The 22145-nt window shown below is 39.2% G+C and overlaps 1 protein-coding gene across 5 annotated transcripts in view; it reads right to left on the bottom strand.

The window, feature by feature from the left end:
- The window catches only part of SGCZ (sarcoglycan zeta), a 483993-nt gene that overhangs the window by 2954 nt on the left and 458894 nt on the right, over nt 1-22145 (bottom strand). For all 5 annotated transcript variants that reach the window (XM_045017558.1, XM_045017561.1, XM_045017559.1 and 2 more), the window contains one exon: nt 9509-9632. In XM_045017558.1, the coding sequence (XP_044873493.1) occupies nt 9509-9632 (124 nt within the window). The remainder of the gene's footprint in view (nt 1-9508; nt 9633-22145) is intronic.

Below are 22145 nucleotides of genomic sequence, written 5' to 3'. Positions count from 1 at the left end.
TGCCTGTATAAACAGGGGAATATTGAATAGGAATAGAGATGTATAACAGAGTAAACTGGCCCTTTCAGACTAAAGGGGACCAGAAAACCTGATTCCAGGAATGTTGGAATAAACTTTAAAATGGTCTTGTCACAGGCAGACAGGAAACAGTCCTGATGCATTAGTAGATGGATGGGAAAAACCAGGACATTGTCCCTTTAAGATCCCTGGACCAGGAGCCTGTACAGAAGGATGGGGACAAGGCTCCCCTCTCTCCTGAACAACTGGGTGGGAATGTCTCCAAAAGAGGGCAGTATATATGCTGCCTTATCCCTCAGAAGAGAGTGTGCAGTGACGGGGGAAGGATGCCAGAGCCAGTAGGCTGAGCTCTTGCTAGGAAGGACAGCATCGTGGGTCCATGAAGAACAGTCTGGGGTAGAACAAGAGCTCCGTATGCAGAAGAAGAACCTGAGCTGAGTTTGAACTATTGTGTTTATTTTGGAGACATTGAGGACCACTGTGCACTGCTTTCACCTATTAACCCAGCCCCACGTGGTGGTCAGGGGTAGTCCAAAGAAATACTGCGGGGAGTTCTTAAGTGGCCCTGAATATGGAAACCAGAGTGAGCATGCTGCAGAGTCACCTCTGGCCAAAAGTGGGAGGTCAATAAATGGCAACCCCGCTACAAGAGATGATATTGCCTCTGTATTTGGCACTGGTGTGACTGCAGCTGGAATACTATGTCCAGTTCTGCTATCCATAATTCAAGAAGGACTTTGATAAATTGGAGTGTTCAGAGAAGAGGCATGAAAATCATTAAAGGATTGGAAAATATTCCTTAAAGGAGCTCAAACTATTAAATTTATCAAAAAGACGATTAAGGGGTGACAATTACAGTCTAAAGTACCCACAATGCAGAGGTATTCATTCTAGCAGGGAAAGGTATAACAAAACCAAATGACTGAAGTTGAACCTAGACAAATTTCAGACTAGAAATAAAGTATAAATGTTTAACAGTGAGGGTAATTAATCTGTAGTGCAACTTCACCAGGATTGTGGTACGTTCTCCATCACTGGAAATTTTTAAATCAAGATGTTTTTCTAAATGATATGCTCTAGTTCAAACAGAAATTAATGTAGGGAAGTTCCATGGCCTTATAATCTAGACTTCTGGATTTATAATCTATGAATCTATAATGGTCTTTTTTTAAATAATTGTAGCTACGATTGTTCAGAACCCCAGTATAGGTGTGTTGTACTGCTATAGATGGGAACTTCAATGGAATTACCCTGGTGTAAGTCAGAAGAGAATCTGCTGCAATTATTTTTTCTAGTCATCTGAAGATTTGGAATGTTGCTTAACTTTAATTTCTACTTCAAGTTTCACATTGCGATGCTGTGATAACTTGATTTTGGTTTTGCTACAATATAAAAAGCAGCATTTTTGTTTTCTTCCTGTGATTAATTGCTATGAGGCATTCATTTGGCCATGCAATATGACATCATGCAAATGGAATGGTAACAAAAGAAAGGGCAATACTACATTATTATTTGACAAGACAGCCTTGTGATATAATGATCTTCATAAGGAACAAATCAAAGCAAAGTAAACCTTTTGACAAAAAAAGATCCAAACCGCAATGGGAATTCATAAAAGAGCATACTCTAGCTATGAGAAATGTTTAAATGAGTTAGAGCTACTGCAGGGATGTGTTTACAGTAAAATTATGTTGAATCTCCTAAGATTTGGGCAACAAGATTATGAAATTCTTTGATTTTTTCATGTTCAGTAGCAATACTGTGACAAAGTGCTTTCTTACATTAGCTCTGGATGTTAATTAAATGCTTTTCCTTTGAAAATTCTGTGGCACAAGTAAGATTTTTGTTACAGTAGTTCACAAACCATATCTAGGACAGAACCAGGCATGACATGACATGCACAGAGAAGAAAGGACAGTTTCCAGTGGAAGCATACAAGATATTTGACTAGTCAGAAAAACAATATGAAAAAAAGCTATTACATTAAAACAAAATATTGTAATAGTCTAAATAAAACAAAACAAAACAAAGGGTTTCAAAACTGTTCTGAGCCAAATGTCCCAGCTATTATGATCCCCACTTTGGCAAAATTCCCGTTCTATTCCCACACAGCCCATTCCTTCAAACAACTACTAGAGCTTGTCAAAAAAAATTCCTATTTTCTTTTGATAATTTTGAAACATTTTGTTTCCATTTTGACCTTTTTAATTTAACTTTTTTTTTACACTATTCATTAACTTAAATTTTAAATGAAAAGTTGTTTGGAAGCAAATATCAGAACTTTTCATTTTGAAAATATCAAAATGGGATAGTTTAATGATTTTGAAGTTTGGTTTCAACCAATTGGATTTTTTGATGAAAAAAAAGTTTAATTGAAAAGCTCCTCACCAGCTCTATTAATTACATTCCTACCTCACAAAGGTGACACATAATTAGTTAGAGTTTACAAAGTGATCTGAAGATGAAAAACACAATACAATTGTTAAGCATTATTTTGAAGGGTGATCCAATAGAATATGAAGGGTGATCCAATAGAATAGCTGTCTACTGCTTATTTGTTCTCCCAATTCTGTTTATCACTAATTTTTAATGAATTCATTTCAGGCATTATATCATCCCTGAAATTATAATTGCCTTCAAACAGTCATTCCTACTCAGGCAACACTAGAGCCAGGCAGAGAAAAGTCATTCATTTTCAAGGAAGACTTAGAAATTTCAAAGGCTGGATTTGTTCCAATGCAGAACAAAATCCACAAATTTCAAAATTCTCTGCAAAAGGAAATGAAGCCATAGTTCTGGGGTCGACTGCCTGGTGGCTTGCCCCACAGCTGTGGCCTCTGAAAGCCAAGCATTCCCTGCTCCAAGGCAAACCACCACATGGGCTGTTTCCTGGAACCCTGTATGCTGAGGAGCCATGAACCTTACGAACGGGGGCTCTCTATCAGCCCACCAGATGGCTGTCAAAGAATTGGGAGCCTGGAAGCTGCTATTAGGTAGGCTGGTAAGAAACATGCCAGATGGAGTTCCAACAGAACTAAGCCTATCAGAAATAAACCCTCTCCACAAAAATGTTTTGATTTTGATGAATCAGGAAATTCCAACAAAAAACATTTCGCTCGAATTTTTCCAGCCAGCTGTAGTCACAACCTTCACTGTCAACAGATCAGACTTCTTTCCAAACTTACTGGACCAGATAATATAGAGCCATATTAATACTTAGATGACCAAAGTGAATTCTGATCTCAGTTACACAGCTATAAATCTGGAGCGACTCTGTTGACTTCCATGGAATTTTCACAAGTGTAACTAAAATTGAAGTTTGACCCAAGAATTATGATTTTTTTATTGAATGATATCATTTATTTTGATGAATAAGTCACAGAAGCCAAAAGATATTAAGGACAAAAAGCCACAGAAGATCAGGAGAAAAGTGTACTGTCAACTGTCTTGTAAGGTTTGAGAAGATATAAATAATGGTGTTTCAACCACTTCCTTGGGGATGAATGTCAACAGTCTCACAGTGAGATATTTAGGACATATATCATAATATTCAGCATCATTTTTAATGTTATTATTTATTTATTATTATGGTAGTAGTCAGAGGCCCGAGACAGGGATTGGGCCCCATTAAGCTAGGTAATGTATAAATTAAAAAAATAAAGACAATCCTCTCCCCAAGAGATCCTGCAGTCTAGGATTATAACAACTAGGCACAAAAGGTGGATAAACAAAGGGGGATGGAGTGGGGGGACAAGGTGACAATAAAGATGGATATGTTTGCATATATGAGTAGTCTCAGAGGGTATGTCTACACAACTGCCGGGAGCAAGTTTTGCAGTCATGGTTAGCATGCTAAAAATAGCTGTGTAGACATTGCTTTGAGGTTCTGGTTTGGGCTCGAGCTTGGCTCTGAAGCCCATCCCCTGCCCCTCAGACTTCAGAGTCTGAAGTCCAGCCCAACCTGGAATGTCCACTTTGCTATTTTTAGTGGACTTTCTAGCATGAGCCCTGCTAACACAACTCTATTGACCCAGGCTGCAAGACTTGTCCCAGCAGCTGTGTAGACATACCAAGAGTCTTTTTCTCTTGATTACACTTGGCCTTTAGCCAATGTGATGCTGCTAAAGTTCAGAGTCTGTTACATGGGAGCAGTTTGGATAAATATGAGAATCAGAATTAGGTTTCATAAGAGCTGGGCTAGGTAAGTCATATTTTGGACCACTGAGTTGACACCATCAAATAATCCTTTAAACTTGTTACTGTTATATGCTGGTAATGTTTTGGTTCAGCTCAACAAACTTTTATGTATTTGCAGAAGTACCAAAAGCTAGTAGCTACAGGATGCAAATAGCACTATTCAGAAATGATCTGAACATCTTTAAACTTTTCTACTGTGTTTATGTGGAAGTAATAGTCAACTAGAAGCCAGGGGGATGCATTTGCAATGATGGAATGTTCTTTTTTCCTCTTATGTGAGCTGATAGGATCTTTTAATACCCAGAGTTTCTGATTCCATTTTATGTGTAAATGATTGCTCCTTTAAACCATTGGCTATGGATTATTTATAGAGTAATACATAGTTCACAATTAAATGCCAAGCTGTAATTGAATCAAAGGATTCTGCTGATGCCTTGAATCACAAGGGTGCAGCTCAAGTGCTTTATAAAGGGCAGCAGAACCTGAGACTAAATTACAGCCTCCAGTATTCAATCTGGGATCATGCATTATTATTTATAATACGGATAAAAGGATTATTATAATACTGAAGTAAATAAAAAGAAAATGCATCAAACAGCAGAAGGCAGAATGCTTGCAAAGACTTTCAGTTTGTGCTGTGGGAGGCTAAGGATTATACTGCACAAGAAATAGAATTGGAGGAAAAGTATTTGGTAAACTGTTATAGTCTTCAAAAAAACCCCACAAAACTTTAAAATTCTTCTTAAATAAAAGGGAAGTCTATCTTTCACTGCTTAAACCATGGTAAATTCATAATGTTCTGCTAATATGGTTATAACAAATTTATTCCAAGTGCTATACAATTCCTTCCTTGTAATATTTTCTACAGAAAGAAAATACAGATTCAATACATTTATCTCAAGTGATTTACAGAATAAGTAAATGTCTCCAAATCTTATGAAGTTCAGTGTGATTAGGCAGTATATAAACAAAACAAAAGAACTATTTTCTAGTATAAAACCTCTAGTCTCAAATATGGCAAACACCGTGTGCACAAAGACTGATTGACAGAGGCTGTGTTTATTACAGAAGGGCAAAGATTACTTTTAAAATGTGTCTGATTGCACTTACGAATGTGATATACTAGTAGAACAATAATGATAAACTCTCTAGTCATTAGTAAGTTAACAAGAAAATAGATTGTAAACTATTTATTAGGAATAAATAGTCAATTTCTTATACAACTTAGTGCACATGAATGGTGCTGGACTGCTAGCCTTGAACACTGAAGTCCCCTGCATATCCACAGAAAAATACAAAATGGGCATCAACAGTCATGCTCTTCCAGACTGCTCAACCAAAATGTATTCTAGAAGGGCCAATTTTGGGATAAAAAGATAATTTAGTCTTCATGCTCAGTAAGTCTTTGGGCTATTTGCTGGGAACTGGAATGGCATTCTGGTGCTTCTGGTACTATCATCTATAGGTGACAAAAAGCACATGGGGACATGCATTCCAGCAACTGTGATACAGATGTTCTGATGTGGAAATCTGTCCCTTAGGAACTGAATTAAGTCTGCCAGATCATGACTCATAGGTTCCCTACCTACCATCAGTTAGTCAGTACCATTTGCTGTCACCACTGAACCGGATGACAGATGAAATGCTGACCCACAAGAACCCAGTGTGGTAGCCTGCTACCAATCTCTTGAGCTATCCGTTTCCCAGAACCTGGCATTATAAGGACATTTGGACTTTTTGTAGGGGATGAGGGAAGTGGAAAGAGGGTAAGATATCTGCTATCTCTACATCCAGCAAACCCCCTGCCACCTTCTCACAGCATTTGCTATACCACACAAAGTTGCTAAGGCCAAAAATTTAACATGATGGAGACAGGGATTGAACATTTGTATGGAGATCAAGAATATCCACAGTTATCATAATTAATGGTAACAAAAATGTTGTGGAAAGGATATTAATCTTCATGCTTCAATGCTTAAAGCAATCTCTGTTAGAGGTTAGGATGAGTCCAAAGGGGTGGGGAATCACAAATTATTTGCCTGTGCAGATTGCTTGCATCTTCCACTGAAGCATTTTGTACAGCCCAATTTTGGAGAGAGAATACCAGATATGATGGACCTTGGTATGATCCAGTATGGAATTCCTGTGTTTATTTTGGGCCAGATCCATGGATGTTCTTTTGCTGAACATAAAAGTTACCAGCATTAGAAGAATTAAACAATGTCTCATAAGCATATACAATAATTTTTGCTACGATAACTATCTATTGGGGGTGGTGCTTGTGTGGTAGGGGGTGGGCAGGAAAGTAATGTTTCATAACAACTATTAATGAATTAACAAATCATTATGGCATCAACCACCTGGGTAATCCCAGATGTGTATAAAGTTTTGGTTTCCATGCTTTTCACGTTGATTTAAGAATTAAACAAATGCTCCAATTTGGTGTTCAGCCAAGAACCTGTCAGGTTTGTGTTGAGATAATTTATTAACATTCTAAACAGAGACTTGTGTTAGGAGTAAAATATCTGCAACCCTTATCTGAGAATGGGGCCTTCTTTTATCATCTGAATAGTTTTGTCAATCTGACATCCACAGGCAGTTTAGTCTGAATACTTAAGTGAATCTGAATTTTGGATAAAGAATCTAATCAATTTAACTTTCCTTAGGTGCTTATTACCAAAGTATCGAGGCTAAACTAGGTCATTGAATGTCATTTACAAAAATACCTTACATGGAGATGAGAGAACCATTCTTCAGAAGAATGGTCAGGAAGGCAAATAGCAGTCAGGGTACATGACAAAATCCCTCATCAACCCATGGGCTAGCGGTTATCCTCACAACCGTTGGTTCACAATTATCACAGGTGCCACCTGTGAATTATCCTTCTTGACCCAGGAGTGCTCAACCCCTGCTCTGCCCCAGACCCCATCCCACCTCTTCCCACCCCTGTTCTGCCCCCTCCCCTGAGCGTGCCCTATCTCCACTCCTCCACCTCCTCACAGTGCCTCCTGCATGCCGCAGAACAGCTGATAGCGGTGGCGGGAGCTACTGGGAGGAATGGGATTGGCGGGGCCACTGGTGGGTGGGAGGCACTGGTGGGGAGGAGGGGAGCTGGATGCTGGTGGGTGAGAAGCACCCACTAATTTTTTTCCATGGGTGTGCCAGCCCTGGAGTCAGCACCTATGATTATTATTATAATAAAACATTTGTAAAAGCACCATAGATGTGCATAGTGCTGAACCAAGAAATTAAAGACACACTCACTGCCTTAAAGAGCTAACAGTTTAAAAAAAAAAGTTTGAGTATTACATTAGTACATGAGAAATGCCATTAAAGGTAGAGCTAGAGTAGTAAGACACAGACACTAGGTGGAAAACGTAATATGACTCAAGGACGTCTTAGACTGGGCAAGGGTGAAGGAGGTTGGAGGCTAGTAGAAATAAAATCTAGATTGTCACTAATCCTAACATGGCCACATTGGACATATTATTTTTGCCCTCTCCTCCTCCTCAGCGGCTGACGTGAGAGAAGAACTGCACAACCTGTATTCTCCACTATAAAAAAGTCGGTGGGAAGGTGCTAAGAATGGGTGAGGAGTGGATGGGGAGTGAGCAGAGCCACAAATTCACTCCCTCCACCCAGACACAATGACCAGTGGAAATAGTGGAAGAAGCATTTGTGTGGAGAAATAAGCTATGCCTCCAAAGAATGAAGTCCTTTAGGCACCCCACATAGCTAGGGGGAATCATGGGAGAAATGGTTACTGTGACATACCTTTAGGGTGTTTCTTTGGGCATACGCTGTCCTTTGCAGAATGCTGAGCCTAAAGGTTTAGTTTTGCTCTAAAACAGCTGTTTTCTTGGGTCATATTAAATGCATCATATGTGTTCCTTCTCTTTAAATGAGATTTTCTGAGGGTTGCACTAATATGAAGCGATTGTGGGAAGAAGTGGGTTTTGAAGAAAAATTGAAAAGGAGGCACAGAACAAAAGTGGAGAATCTAGGCGTAGTGCCAGAAAAAATATCATTGTGCTTTAAGTATGCTGCATGGAAATTAAAGATCCCTTGGAAATGTTCATAAAAGTAGAGCTCTGACCCAGAGTCCTTGGCCACAACATTCCTGTATGTATTGTAATACACTATGCTGTGCAATGGTTGATGGCTACCCATCACCACAGATGTGGGTATATTTCAAAGCTGTTATATGCATTTTGTATAGTTTGTGAAACATCTGGGATTCTTTGGGGAAGCTGTGATATATAAACACAAGGAGACAGATTTTCAAAAGAGCTCAGTTCTCAGTTAGGTACCTAAATGAAGTGGCCAGATTTTCAAAAGTACTTGGAACCCAGCAATTCCCACTAAGAACATTTTGAAAATCTAGCCACTTCACTGAATTGTCTAGATAGGAACTGAGCTCTCTAGATGCTATCGTCCAAGATTTCTTCTTCTTATTTCATTTTTAGGTAAGAAAATTAGAAGAGTTTTTCTCATTCCAGTCACCACTATCACACATTAACTGAGTTACAACAAAACCAAGGATCTGATTCTCATTTTGCTCTGGTAGCATTTTATACCCACTTTGCACAGGTATAAACGACCATACAAGCAGAGAGCCCTGCCCCAAACATCTATTCATACTGAACTGATCACTGAAATATCACATGGATGGTGTGGTATATCATTGAAGTAGAGCTTTCAATCTCTCAGAAAGGCAATAATAATTTAAGGAGAGAGAGCAGTTAAACCGAATTGGGGAAGTTAGAACATATAACACCTCTTCCTTTCTCAGGCCTTGTCAAGATATCATTCCAAAATTAAGATTCATTGATTGGGTCCAAAATTTCAATTTAACACTCTCTGTGCAGATTCACACAATGTAATTGTGTATATATGCAAAATCCTAGCTCATACCTACCTCTGTACCAGGACTCCGGTGACAGATTTGGGGAAACTTGTCCTCTGCTGCTCTTTAAGCAGCATTCCATGCCATGCTATTTCTAAGGCAAATACTCACATCTGTATTTTGTTAACATTCTTTTTCCTGAGAGAAATGGTGTGAATAAAATGTAACCATTCACATGATTTTTTAGAAAGCAAACAAAGAATAATTCATGAGCCAAGGTGAAGTAAATCCACTTTTCAATTCAGGCAGCTACATAGAATTTCTTACCATTTACACCTGGTTCTTACATACAGTTTCACTTACATAAAGTATCACTTAGTTTCTTTATAATATTTACTTTTTTTGCTGGACAGAACTGCATAGTATTTCATTGCAGACTGAGCTTACCTCCCCTTCTGTGGACTGCAAGTGCAGTTCTTTCCTACACGTTGCCTTTAAATCTCCTGCAGCTGCACTAACTTGGACTCCCCTTGGAGCTTCCATTATCAAAGATCTAGTTGGAGACTCAAGTCTGAAAAAGAAAAGTATCCATTAATAAAAAAACCCAATCCTCATATAAACAGCATGTGCTGATGAAAATCCATTGTCAAGACAAAGAAAATGAAAATTGAATTGTTGCATGACTTATTATTCTTTGTGACTCCGATTCAAGAAAGCACCAAAGCATGCACTTAAGCCCATCATTGTTGAAGAAAGTATTTAAGTATGTACCTAACTTTAAGCAATGGGATTTATGCACATGTTTGCTGTACTGCTTAGGGATGCTTTCTTGAACTGAGGCCTAATTTAGTTGATAGTTGCTCTGAGACTGAATTGTTCTTAGTACAGATATGCTTTCTACTGTGACTATATGCTGAAAAGTGATGTCTAACCTGTGTATGCAATGCCAGATGTACATTTAAACAAAATCCAAATTGAAATGTTTCCTTTGAATTTTTTTAACAACAGTTTCAATTCTGTTGGACCTCTTCTTCCTTCATAACATACAAATAACTTCTACTAACTGCACTGGAGCTACTCACATGATTGGGGATGAGGCGGCGATTGAGGAGTGAGAGATCGATTAGGACAGTGGTCGGCAACCTCTGGCACACGGCTTGCCAGGGTAAGCACCCTGGTGGGCCGGGCCAGTTTGTTTACCTGCCGCGTCCGCAGGTTCGGCTGATCGCAGCTCCCACTGGCCGCGGTTCACTGCTCCAGGCCAATGGTGACAGCAGGAAGCGGCACAGGCCAAGGGATGTGCTTGCCAGGGCTTCCCACCGCCCCCATTGGCCTGCAGTGGCAAACCGCGGCCAGTGGGAGCCGCGATCGGCTGAACCTGTGGACGCAGCAGGTAAACAAACTGGCCCGGCCTGCCAGGATGCTTACCCTAGCAAGCCACGTGCCAGAGGTTGCCAACCCCTGGATTAGGCCCTCAGCCTATATTACTCTGCTTTCTGCACACATTTCACCCCCTTCTGCAAAATGCTCACTGACCGCTTCAACCCCACAATATCTGCCATATTCTCTGTATCACTTCTCATTGCAATTACCACATTTCTCTTTTTGTCCATCCACTAGTTCCTCCTTCTCTATCTCTTCTTTTCCTCACACTCTCTGTTCTCAAGATCCTGGACCACTCAAAGCCAAGAGGTGAGCTCTCTCTCTGGATTGCTAGGTCACAGTACTCCACTCTTCTCTGCAACTGAGAGTTGTAGTGGTGAGGATTTGTGGTGATGGTGCTCAGGTGCAGGACTTATAAGGACAGATGATCTAGTGGACAGGGCCTTGCACTGGGATTCAAGAGGTGTGGATTCAATGCCTGGATCAGCCAAAAACTTATTATGTGATCTTATTTGATATGAGCAAGCTGGAACAAATCACAGTCTACACAGTAGCTCAGTTCTCCATTTGTAAAATGAGGATAGTACTGCCTAACCTCACAGGGATGTTATGAAGATGAAATCCATTAATAATCATGAGGTGCTCAGATCCTATCACGACGAGAGCCAGTTCATCAGCTAGATAGATAGCTGGGAGAAAAGTGGCAGAAATGGTTTGTTCCTCTGCATTTTCCTTCTGTCAGTTTGACCCCTGGGTAGTACATCATAATCACCCAGAAGTATAACAAAATGCATTTATAAGGGGAAGAAGAAAGGAATTGTTTGATATAAAGGATTTGCCAGCTAAAGTCAACTGAAATAGCTATTAAGTAGCATAGACAACTGGATTTAGGCATATTGTAATGTTTTATTTATTTATTTTGCCGACAGGAGATAGCAGTCTTGGATTATCTTCCTGAAGCCAAAAATACCACATTATATCAGGGATAATGGAGATGAGGTATGAGTTGAATGTCATGAAGATAGCATCTATAAAATATTTCTGACTGCCGGGTGTCACCGGCACTCAACGGGAATAAACCTGAAAGCTATTATTTGAAAGCACAAAATATAACGTTGTTCAGATATGAAATGATCAGGTACTAAGCATTTTAGATGCCTGTGTTTAAAGGCAAATGCAAAACATGAACACATTATCTTCTGTTAAAGAACGGGAAAGAGAGCTTTTTTGAAGACACATGTAAGATTCTTTGTGCTGAATGATTTTGTTTAATGAAAAATGAAGCAGCAACTAGTCCTGATTATTAATTATGGTTATCACCAACATAAAGCACATAAAGGAACAAAGAATAGGAAATGGAGGTAAAGGGAAAAAAATCTCTAAAGGAAGGAAGGAAGCTTAAAACATCAATTGTTAAAAATGACAGTTAATGAGAATCACTATGAAAAATACACTCTTTAAAAGGACCCATCCTTTAGGTTTGAAAAACATGATTGAGCCTTTCATTCATCATTTTGGGGTAATTATATTATTATTGCTATTATACATAAAGGCAACTGGAAAGTATCTAACTTTAGTATTCTGTAGTGGATTCTCTTTATTCTTTTTTTTGTTTAAGTAGATAGGTGCTAGTAAAAGATTTTGTGGCTACTTTCACCAATGCAAGAGAATGTACATATTCATCATGATGTCATATAAACAAACAAAAATCTCTAATATGTAGTTATATATTCTGTTTATCATCATCATCATTCTTTTACCATTCTTGTAAATCAAGAACAGAGACCAGTATATATAATATATATATAGTAATTATCATAATTTTATTCTACACTTTTGACATCTCTTTTTTAAGCACCAGATTGCATTCTCCTGCAGTAACCAGAAGCCAGTCTAAATTGTTTTCATAGGAAATATAGGACACAGTTTAGCAGTCTGATCCACAACACACAAATGTTGGTCTGTGCAGATCTCATTGCAGAAATATACATATTATCCATTTAGATATTTTATTAATGTTATAGAGTGGGCTTTTAAAAAATGCTGACTTTTGGGATAATTCAATTTTACTACTCAGTATATTTCAGTGTGTGTAATGTTATTTAGAACTTTATTTTCTATAATCTCTATACCTCCTATGAGTTACCTTCATCATCTCTTAGTCAGGAGGATATAACTGCCCTCTGTTATATGTATTGCACTGAATGGATGACATTAACAATTCCACATTACTGCTGGCTTCAGAAAATCTAAACCACAATTGATTTTGCCTGGAAGTTTTCCAGTAGCAGGTATAGTGCTGCATACGCTGATCTGTGTTGGGTAATATCTGTCACAGCACTGGAATATTTTCTAAAGGATCACTAACCATTATTTGCAATAAACATGCCACAGTACAGCTCAGAATTGTCTACTCTAGTTTCAACATGATTAGTCAATTTTCCACCAGTTTTATGAAACTGGTAAGTCAATGATTGCATGAATCTAAAAGATCTGAACAATGAATTCCTGAAGAAGCTATTAATATTGTATTTCTGTGCACAGTTGAAAGAAATGTGAGCATTTTCAGAAAACAAAAGAATGTAAGCAGTTAATTAAAACTATTAATTTCAGCAATGTGATGTAAAGATGAATTGCTAAGGTGATTTGCAGTGTAGTTTTAAAAAGCTGCTAGTACAAATGATTTTTCCCATCTTTTTACAGTTACTTCTGTATTTTTATTATTCTTTTACTTGTTATACATCTGGAAAGAATCTAGGGGATGTGTGACCTGAAACTATCAAATAGAAAAGTAAAAGCCTATAGGTTCAGAGAGATTTTTTCCTCAGTAGGTGTTGCTAGGGGATACTCAGGCCCGTGATGTAGAACACCACTTGTTGTTTGTCTCAGTTCTATTTTCTAAAAGCTTTTATCTTTGCCATAAACCTATTGCAACATTGCATGATACCATATTCATGTCTCTAAAAATGCATAATTTAAAAGGCAGCAAAGGTCTCTTCTGAATTCTGCTTTCCTTTCAAATTTACTAATGGCCTATCAGAGTGGCATTTACTTCTGTGAGTGATTTCTAGTCACATGATTTCATTTTTTTCTACCCAAGATAACAAGCAGATCCAACAGAGCAGAAAACTTTGTACTACCTCTGTTATTAGACAGACACCTTAATGTAACAGGAAAGAGAAGTATGTTTTAAAAACAAGGATCTTTAAAAATGTAATCTGCCAATTCCAGACAGAACAGCTATCCAGACTAAACCAATCTCAATATTTCAGTTCAAAGGTCAAATGACACGTGACACTAAATTGAAATGACACACGAACCTTACATTTATGATATTCCATTGTGCTGAATCTGAGAAGACTGGTTGATGGTCCACTAGTGAATTGAATTACCCAAACACTGTGTACTGGGCAACGAGCAGATTGATGATGTTACCAATCTTACATTTACATTAAACCTTTCACCCAGAGGGATCCTCAGACACTATTACAAACAGAGGATCACTTTGTCTGCTTCTGAAGGCCAACCCTTTTGGAGTGAAATGGGTCATCTGTCCACAGCAACACTATACTTCAGCTACAAGGAGCAATTTAGGAAGGCATAATTTAATTACTCACCTCAGAATATGGCCAAGAATAACATATGATGGGTAAGGGGCCAGGACCTGAGTTTCTCCATCTCATGCAATTTCAAGGTACCCTCTGTTGAAAAAATTGTTAGGGGGGCTTGTTTTGCTTCATTGTTCCTCTTCCTCATCTGCTCAGAAAACATACAGGCCCTGATTCACAGTGAGCTGGTTGTGGCTCCATGATTCTCAGCCACTCAATGGAATACAGAGCACTAGGGAGCCTAATCTAACTTGTCTAATGGAATTTACCTCAGTGGAGCATCAGGCATAGGGGTCTCTGCTCCACTTTAACCCTTTCCATGTCTGCCTCATTGCCAGTCCACCACTTACATGTCTCCGTCCTCCCCTTTACACAGAGTTGGTAGGAAAGCTGGTATAGGGTTACATCAACTGGCTTTTCATTGGCAGAGATTCGCCCAATACAGGGAGAATTCTCCTGTGGGAATCTGATAGACTTCAGTTTGCTTTGTGCCCCTTGAGCAGTAAATCGAGCCCACAATATTCAGTAGAACCACCAAACCAAATTTCAATCTGTATAGATAGGGCCTGTAATTTCTCTTCCCATGGTATCACTGGAGTCCTTTCCCTCTAGCATGTGCAAGTAGCTAGTAAAACTTAAACCATTGTAGGCTAAGTCTGCTAAAAAGGAACAGGCGTATTTAAAAATGTGCTGCTAAACAGAGAACACATATGAAGAAGGGCATCCATTCCCCCTTATCTAGATTCTTTTTCAGTTAGTATTATTTTATGGACTTCTATAGTATTACAAGAGTAAAGATCCACCAACAAAAAGAAAAAAAATATATCTTTGTCTATTAGGTACCCATTATGAAGATTTTGGCATATTGAGAGATGTGTGTCAACCATGTGATGTATCCACTTGTGGGCTGTAAAATTGTCTTTGATTGGCAACTGAATCAACAACTCAATAAAGATATGAAAAAGTGTCAGGCAAATATTCAGTGGCTGGATAAATTGTTCACCGTGTTCTGTCAGTGGGAGCAAATGAATGTAGCCTATAAGATCCAAACTTTATTTTAACGTCACAGATTGAAAATCGAAATAAGACACTTGGCTGATCACAATTACACATATTCTAGTGTGACATGCTGGCACTGAGAAAGTAGTCTGGCATATGTTTGACATCCTAGGTTACAGTGACAATGTCATGGATTATGGCAGAGAATCATTAGGAAAACAAAAAGTAGAAAGTAAGGAAAGGGAAGTAGAAGCAAAGGATAAAGGAACAGTGAGATATCAGAACTTCAAGAGTACTGCAGACAAATTCTAATGCCACTGTGGTCGTATTCAACACTGATTTACACCCCTTATTCAATCTCATTGAATTGAATAGGATTGCAAGTTAGCACAGAGTTTGACTATCTGTCTTTTGAGAATAATATACATTAGATAGCAACATGATTTGCCAAATAGAGGACAACTCAACTGTGGAACATCCCCCAGGCAGCATAACTTTTGTGGTTCTCCTGGAGATGGGATAGAGAAGGAGGAGCCTATGCATGGGGGAGTTTCTCTAGAACTGGGATGGCAAGATCAGCGTGAGAACCTCTTCCCTCTGTAGGAAAAGATGTCTCAAGGTTGAAAAGAGCACACCTGTGGCCCATTCCCCACTCATTCCCATAAAAAAATACCCCAATCTATGTCATACTCTTCCAAGAGATGGGAGACACAATAGATGGGGCAATTAGCAAAGGGATTGGGAAGAAGCACGTGCCCTTTTCCACAATCCCTGAAAAACTGGCAGCCTTCCAGGGAGAGTGCCATTCCTCCCATAAAAGACACAGTTGAGGGGGAGGACAGGGAAAGACAATATCTGAAAAAACATGTAGCAGACCTGAGATGTGGTGATCAGTGGGAGAGCACTCATCTCACTAAAAGCTGGCAGAGAAGCATAGCAGAGACCTCAGCACTACTTTGCCCACTATTGCTAGGGAGCCTCATTCTGCACATTATCTACTCCTCACCCTGCGTCTCTTTGATCTGCCACACAGTGGAAGGGGAGAAAAGGTGAGGGCTCTATCCAGGCATCTCTGATCTATAATTCACCTACTTACACCTGGAATAGGGACAGAGGCCATTTCCCATCTCTCCAGGCAGGACAGCAGGGCCTTACAATTGTGCCTTGTTTCTTTTTTCTCTGGAAGAATGTTCTATATTAGCCTCACCCAAGAATTACCAGCTCTTTGGAGTGGGAATCCCTTGCATGGGTCTTTCAAGCAGAAGCAGCAGCCTCTCTCTTTTCTTACAGCAGAAATTTTCATTCCCCCCGCTGATATATGTGTCCAGCTGGGCAGGGTGACTTGGGGTCCCTAAACTTCCAAGAGTCACCTTATATATTGAAAAATAGTTTTTTTCAACTGTGACATTATTAGGCAGAAGTGCACTTTAATTCTGATAAATAACAAGTACAAATTACGTCAAAGGAGAGAGACAAAATATAATAAAAGCGACACTAATCAACACTGACAGGCAGAGATGTTGACTCTGCACAACTCATGGCTCACCCTAGAACTTGCATTCATTCATGAGCTTGTTTCACATAAATATTTCTTTTTTTTTTAATCATTATTATGATAAGGTAATTTATTGCCCTACGGGCTTTGACTGTGGGAGTCAGGGCGCTTGGTAATTAAAATGATTAATTTCACTTTATTCCCATTATTTATGTTATTATTTATAATATTTATTATGGTTGAATACTCCCACTTTTAAAAAAATATGTAAAATGTTATTGAACAAATGTACTGAAAAAAATCTTTTCTTGATTTATTTAACCTAGTACATTGCGCCTTGAAGGTCAATTTTCCTGGACCTTATTGGACACCAGTTTCAAATCTGTACATGAAATTTAAAATAAATGTTTGTAATCACTGGAATGCAGTAATGCCAGGATCTAATCAATTCTGTTATTGGAATTAAAGGGAAAAGAAATATACATCTATGTGCCAGACTCATAGAATCCTAATTTTATGCACTGATTGTCAGCTGTATTCTAAAGGCTGAAATCTGTCCTCAGATGGACACATGCCACTCCCTTTGACTTCAGTGGCAGCCTGACACATACATTCAAGGGCAGAATCTGGACCTAGGTGTTGTGATCTCAAAGGAGCGAAGTGGATTCCCTACGGAAATAGTGGGGATCCCTTCCTGAAAAACCAGTAAATAAGAATTTTTCACTTATACTTTCCACATTTAACTTTACAGGTTATTGACAACACATTTAAATAAAGATGAAACCTTTGTGACTGAGTATCAGGACAGTAAGGCAGTCACTTTACCGTTGGCTGTTATGTCCACCTTCATATCTAACCAATATAATTGGCTGTAGAACAAGAAGGGACATCAAAAGGTAATCAAATCTAGTCTCTGTTTTCAGAGTGGTAGCCGTGTTAGTATCAGCAAACACAACAAGGAGTCCTTGTGGCACCTTAGAGACTAACAAAGTTATTTGTGCGTAAGCTTTTGTAGGCTAAAACCCATTTCATCAGATGCATGGAGTGAAAAAAGTAGGCAGGTACAAATATAACCCACTTCATAAGATGCATGGAGTGAAAAAAGTAGGCAGGTATAAATATACAGCCCATGAAAAGATGGGAGTTGCCTTACCAAGTGAGGGATCAGTGCTAATGAGGCCAATTCAATTAGGGTGGATGTGGATTCCTGCTGCGAATAGACCACATCCACCCTAATTGAATTGGCCTCGTTAGCACTGACCCCTCACTTGGTAAGGTTACTCCCATCTTTTCATGGGCTGTATATTTATACCTGCCTACTTTTTTCACTCCATGCATCTGATGAAGTGGGTTATAGCCCACAAAAGCTTATGCCCAAATAAATTTGTTAGTATCTAAGGTGCCACAAGGACTCCTCATTGTTTTTTCTAATCTAGTCTCCTGCACCCATGGCAGGATCTCTAGACCATTCCTGACAGGTGTTTGTCTAACCTGCTCTTAAAAATCTCAAATGATGGAGATTCTACAACCTCCCTAGGCAATTTATTCCAGTGCTTAACCATCATGACAGTTAGAAAGATTTTCCTAGTGTCCATCTTTAACCTCCCTTTCTGCAATTTAAGCCCATTGCTTCTTGTCCTATCCTCAGAGGTTAAGAAGAACAATTCCCTCCTCCTTGTAACAACCTTTTATGTACTTGAAAACTGTTATGTCCCCTCTCAGTCTTCTCTTTTCCAGACTAAACAAACCCAATTTTTTCAACCTTCCCTCATAGGTCATGCTTTCTAGACCTTTAATCATTTTTGTTGCTCTTCTCCAATTTTTCCACATCTTTCCTGAAATGTGGTGCCCAGAATTGGACACAATATTCCAGTTGAGGCCTAATCAGCATGGAGTAGAGCGGAAGAATTATTTCTTGTGTCTTGCTTACAACAATCCTGCTAATACACCCCAGAATGGTACTAATACACCCCAGAATGTTCACTTTTTTTGCAACAGTGTTACACTGTTGACTCATATTTAGCTTGTGGTCCACTGTGACCCCCAGATCCTTTACCGCAGTACTCCTTCCTTGGCAATCATGTGCCATTTTGTATGTGTGCAACTGATTGTTCCTCCCTAAATGGAGCACTTTGCATTTGTGCTTATTGAATTTCATCCTATTTACTTCAAATCATTTCTCCAGTTTGTCCAGATCATTTTGAATTTTAATCCTATCCTCCAAAGCAGTTGCAACCCCTCCCAGGTTGGTATTGCTCACAAACTTTATAAGTTAACTTTCAATGCCATTATTTAAATCACTGATGAAGATATTGAACAGAACCAGACCCAGAACTGATCCCTGCGGGACCCCACTCATTATGCCCTTCCAGCATGACTGGATAACTTCTCCCTGGGAATGGTTTTCCAACCTGGTTTGCACTCACCTTATAGGAGCTCCATCTAAGTTGTATTTCCCTAGTTTGTTTATGAGATGGTCATGAGAGACAGAATCAAAAGCTTTACTAAACTCAAGATATACCACATTTTACCACTTTCCCTCTATCCACAAGGCTTGTTACCCTTTCAAAGATAGCTATCAGGAATGTTTGACACGATTTGTTTTTGACAAATCCATGCTGACTGTTACTTATCACCTTATTAGCGTCTAGATGTTTGCAAATTGATTGCTTAATTATTTGCTCCATTATCTTTCCACGTATAGAAGTTAAGCTGACTGATCTATAATTACCCAGGTTGTCCTTATTTCCTTTTTCATAGATTGGCACTATATGTGCCCTTTTCCAGTCTTCTGGAATCTCTCCCATCTTCCATGACTTTTCAAACATATGTTTGAAGTTAAGCATGTATTTAAATGACCCCACCACACCAGAGGAAGGTAGCAGTATTTTACGGGTGGGGGTGGGGGAAGGTGGTCAGAAACTGCTGCTAAAACATGAGGTGGAGGGGCAGCTTGGCAACACTGACTCATCCCCTGGGAATGTAAGGGAGGAAGGTTTTGAAAGGTGCAAGCCCTGACATTAGAATCCTTTTCTCCAGGCAGTAACCAAGGCATCCCCACCCTCCCTCCCCTCAAGGTGGCAAATATCAGATTTGGTTAGGACCTGCTGTTGGCATTGCACTCGTTGCTCCTTTTTTAGTGGGGGTGGGAAGGAATTTCCCCTCATCACCAGGATTGGGCTATATGGAGTGTTTTTGTTTTGTTTTGCGCTTTCCCCATAGCAGGTATTAGGGAGGACTTATTATGGTGGGGAAGAAAGGAGGTTAGGCTGTATGTTGCAACTCATTTTGTAAGTGTGAGGCAGATGTCCGGTGTAGGTACTCCATAGGGAAGGCATCCGGTGACCAGATAAATGGCCTGGTAAAGGACTTACAAAGAGGTGCTGGTTAAAATAATGGAATGGGGGTGGGGGAATTGAGGCTCCTAAGATTGGTATGGCACAGAGCCAACCCCCTTTCTTATAGCCCACCCTTAACACTGCTACAACGTGGGTGGATGGTAGGGTCCAAGCCATGGGCTGGCAGGGGGACCTTGATGGAAAATGAAGGGGGCTGGTGGAAGCCCTGAGTAGTTATTTGAATGAACATGGAGTTGCCTGCACTATACACTTATCTGCCAGTAGTCTCAGATATCTAATAATAAAGTTGTGATCTGATTCAATCCATATCAGTTGTCTCCTGTCCTTCTTTTGGTATAGATGAATTGTTGGATTGGAACCAAAGTGCTCAGTACCTTGCACAGTTGAGCTTTGAGACACAACAGCACTCAGAGTAGCAGCTAATGTCTCAAACCTCCTAGTCAGGCCAGAGAGGAGAATCATGAAGTTCAGTGACCTTAAAAAGAGGATGGGGTTTCAATTGGCTCTGCTAAAAGGTTTACTTAATTGTCACTGAGCATGCTCATAAGTGATTTTTCAACAGCTTAGCACATTAGTGTTTAACTGAGGACTATGGCATACTGCATTTCATGCATTAGCTGTTTCTGTTAAAGGCCTGTGACAAAAAAGTAGAGGTGATGTTTTTTTTAGCATTTGAAGAAATGTAGATTTCTCACTCTTTGATCTTTTAAAACAGCAGAAAGGATTTGGGCCATATTTTTTCAAAGAATAGTTATCTCTGGGCTTGGACTAAGGGTCCTAAATATCAATCCAAGAGGTGAATGTTTTTGAAAAATGCAAGCATATAAAAATAGAAGCATATAATGGAAGCTCTTTGTCAATCTTAAAAAAAGGTCAGAACTAACAGGTGTCTGTCATACTAACCAGGGATAATGGAGCATACAGGGGAGATGGTGATGGTGTGCACACCTCCCCCTCTCCTGTAAGTATAAAGATAAGGAAGCAGCAGCAAAGCTCATGCTGCAAAACGTCTGTTAGTCTATAAGGTGCCACAGGATTCTTTGCTGCTTCTACAGAACCAGACTAACACAGCTACCCCTCTGATACTTGATAAGGAAGAAGTTATTCTCACCAATTAGAGATATGATTGAAAAATGGATTTGTATCAACACAAAAACATATCAGTTTAAGTACAGAATATCTGAAGGCGAGATCAACTTGGGAACGAAACCAGTTTGTGAAAAAAGTCAGAGAATGAGAAAGTCATTAAAATCCTTCTAGTAATAGCTCGAGAGACTGGCAATAGTTTATAGCCATTAATGCTCTACAAAAAAAACAACAACAACAAAAATTAAAAAAGCAGGGGCTTGGACTGTCTCAGGCTATAGCATCTTCTCCCTTGTGTTGAAGATTGGTTTGATAGCTTATTCTGGATAAAGTGCATGAACAGAATATCACACCTCTCCTGCCAACTTCAAATAGCTTCTCAGCCTAGTTTCTCTCAACCTCGATCATTTCAATGACAAAACTGTGTCACCTCTTCTCTGGCCTCAAGCTTTTACAGAAAGGACACAGTGCTATGTTAGCAGGCTATCTACTGCAGCATTTTAGGCAGAGGCTCTTAGAGATGTCATGTGGCTGTAGCTTTGTGGAAAACATAAAACCATTATGTGGGATTTGTGTATCTTCGATACTGATCAGAGTCAAAATGAGATCGTACGGGCTTTATCTGTTTCTTGCTGCTTGATCAATTTCCATCTCATTATGCCCAGCACTAGCTTTCAGGATTAGCTAATAGTTAATGGTATACTAGTCTTGACATAGAATAAAAAAAAAGTTATTAAATTTGATCTTCTAGTTCTCCCCAGAGGTAGAAAACAACAACAAAGTAATTTACCCCCTTATTAAGAAAGTGATTCAGGGCATAGCTATCAGCATATAACCACTGGCTGACTCTTTTGTGCATAGATATTACCCATTAGTGCACCATGTTTTAATGCATTATTATCATTAAAGCCAATATTTTAGGGCTATAATCTTGGCAGTTTAGTTCCTTCACAGCATTCTTGTGAGAAAAGGTATCAACGGAAATCTGGAGATTTAATTATCAAAATGTAATTCATTTTGCTCATTCTAAAGCACGATTCTTTTATTCTGCATGTTTCAGCTAATGAAAGTCAGATTCAATTATATTTTGGGCAATGGACTTGATCTAAAGGGGTTTATCAGCTTTCACAAAGGATTGTAGGAAAACATTTTGC

The sequence above is a fragment of the Mauremys mutica genome, chromosome 5 (assembly GCF_020497125.1).
Source record: "Mauremys mutica isolate MM-2020 ecotype Southern chromosome 5, ASM2049712v1, whole genome shotgun sequence".
NCBI classification, from domain to species: Eukaryota; Metazoa; Chordata; order Testudines; family Geoemydidae; genus Mauremys; species Mauremys mutica.
The sequence above is the reverse complement of the archived record's forward strand: the minus strand, read 5'-3'. Positions and strand labels throughout refer to the sequence as shown.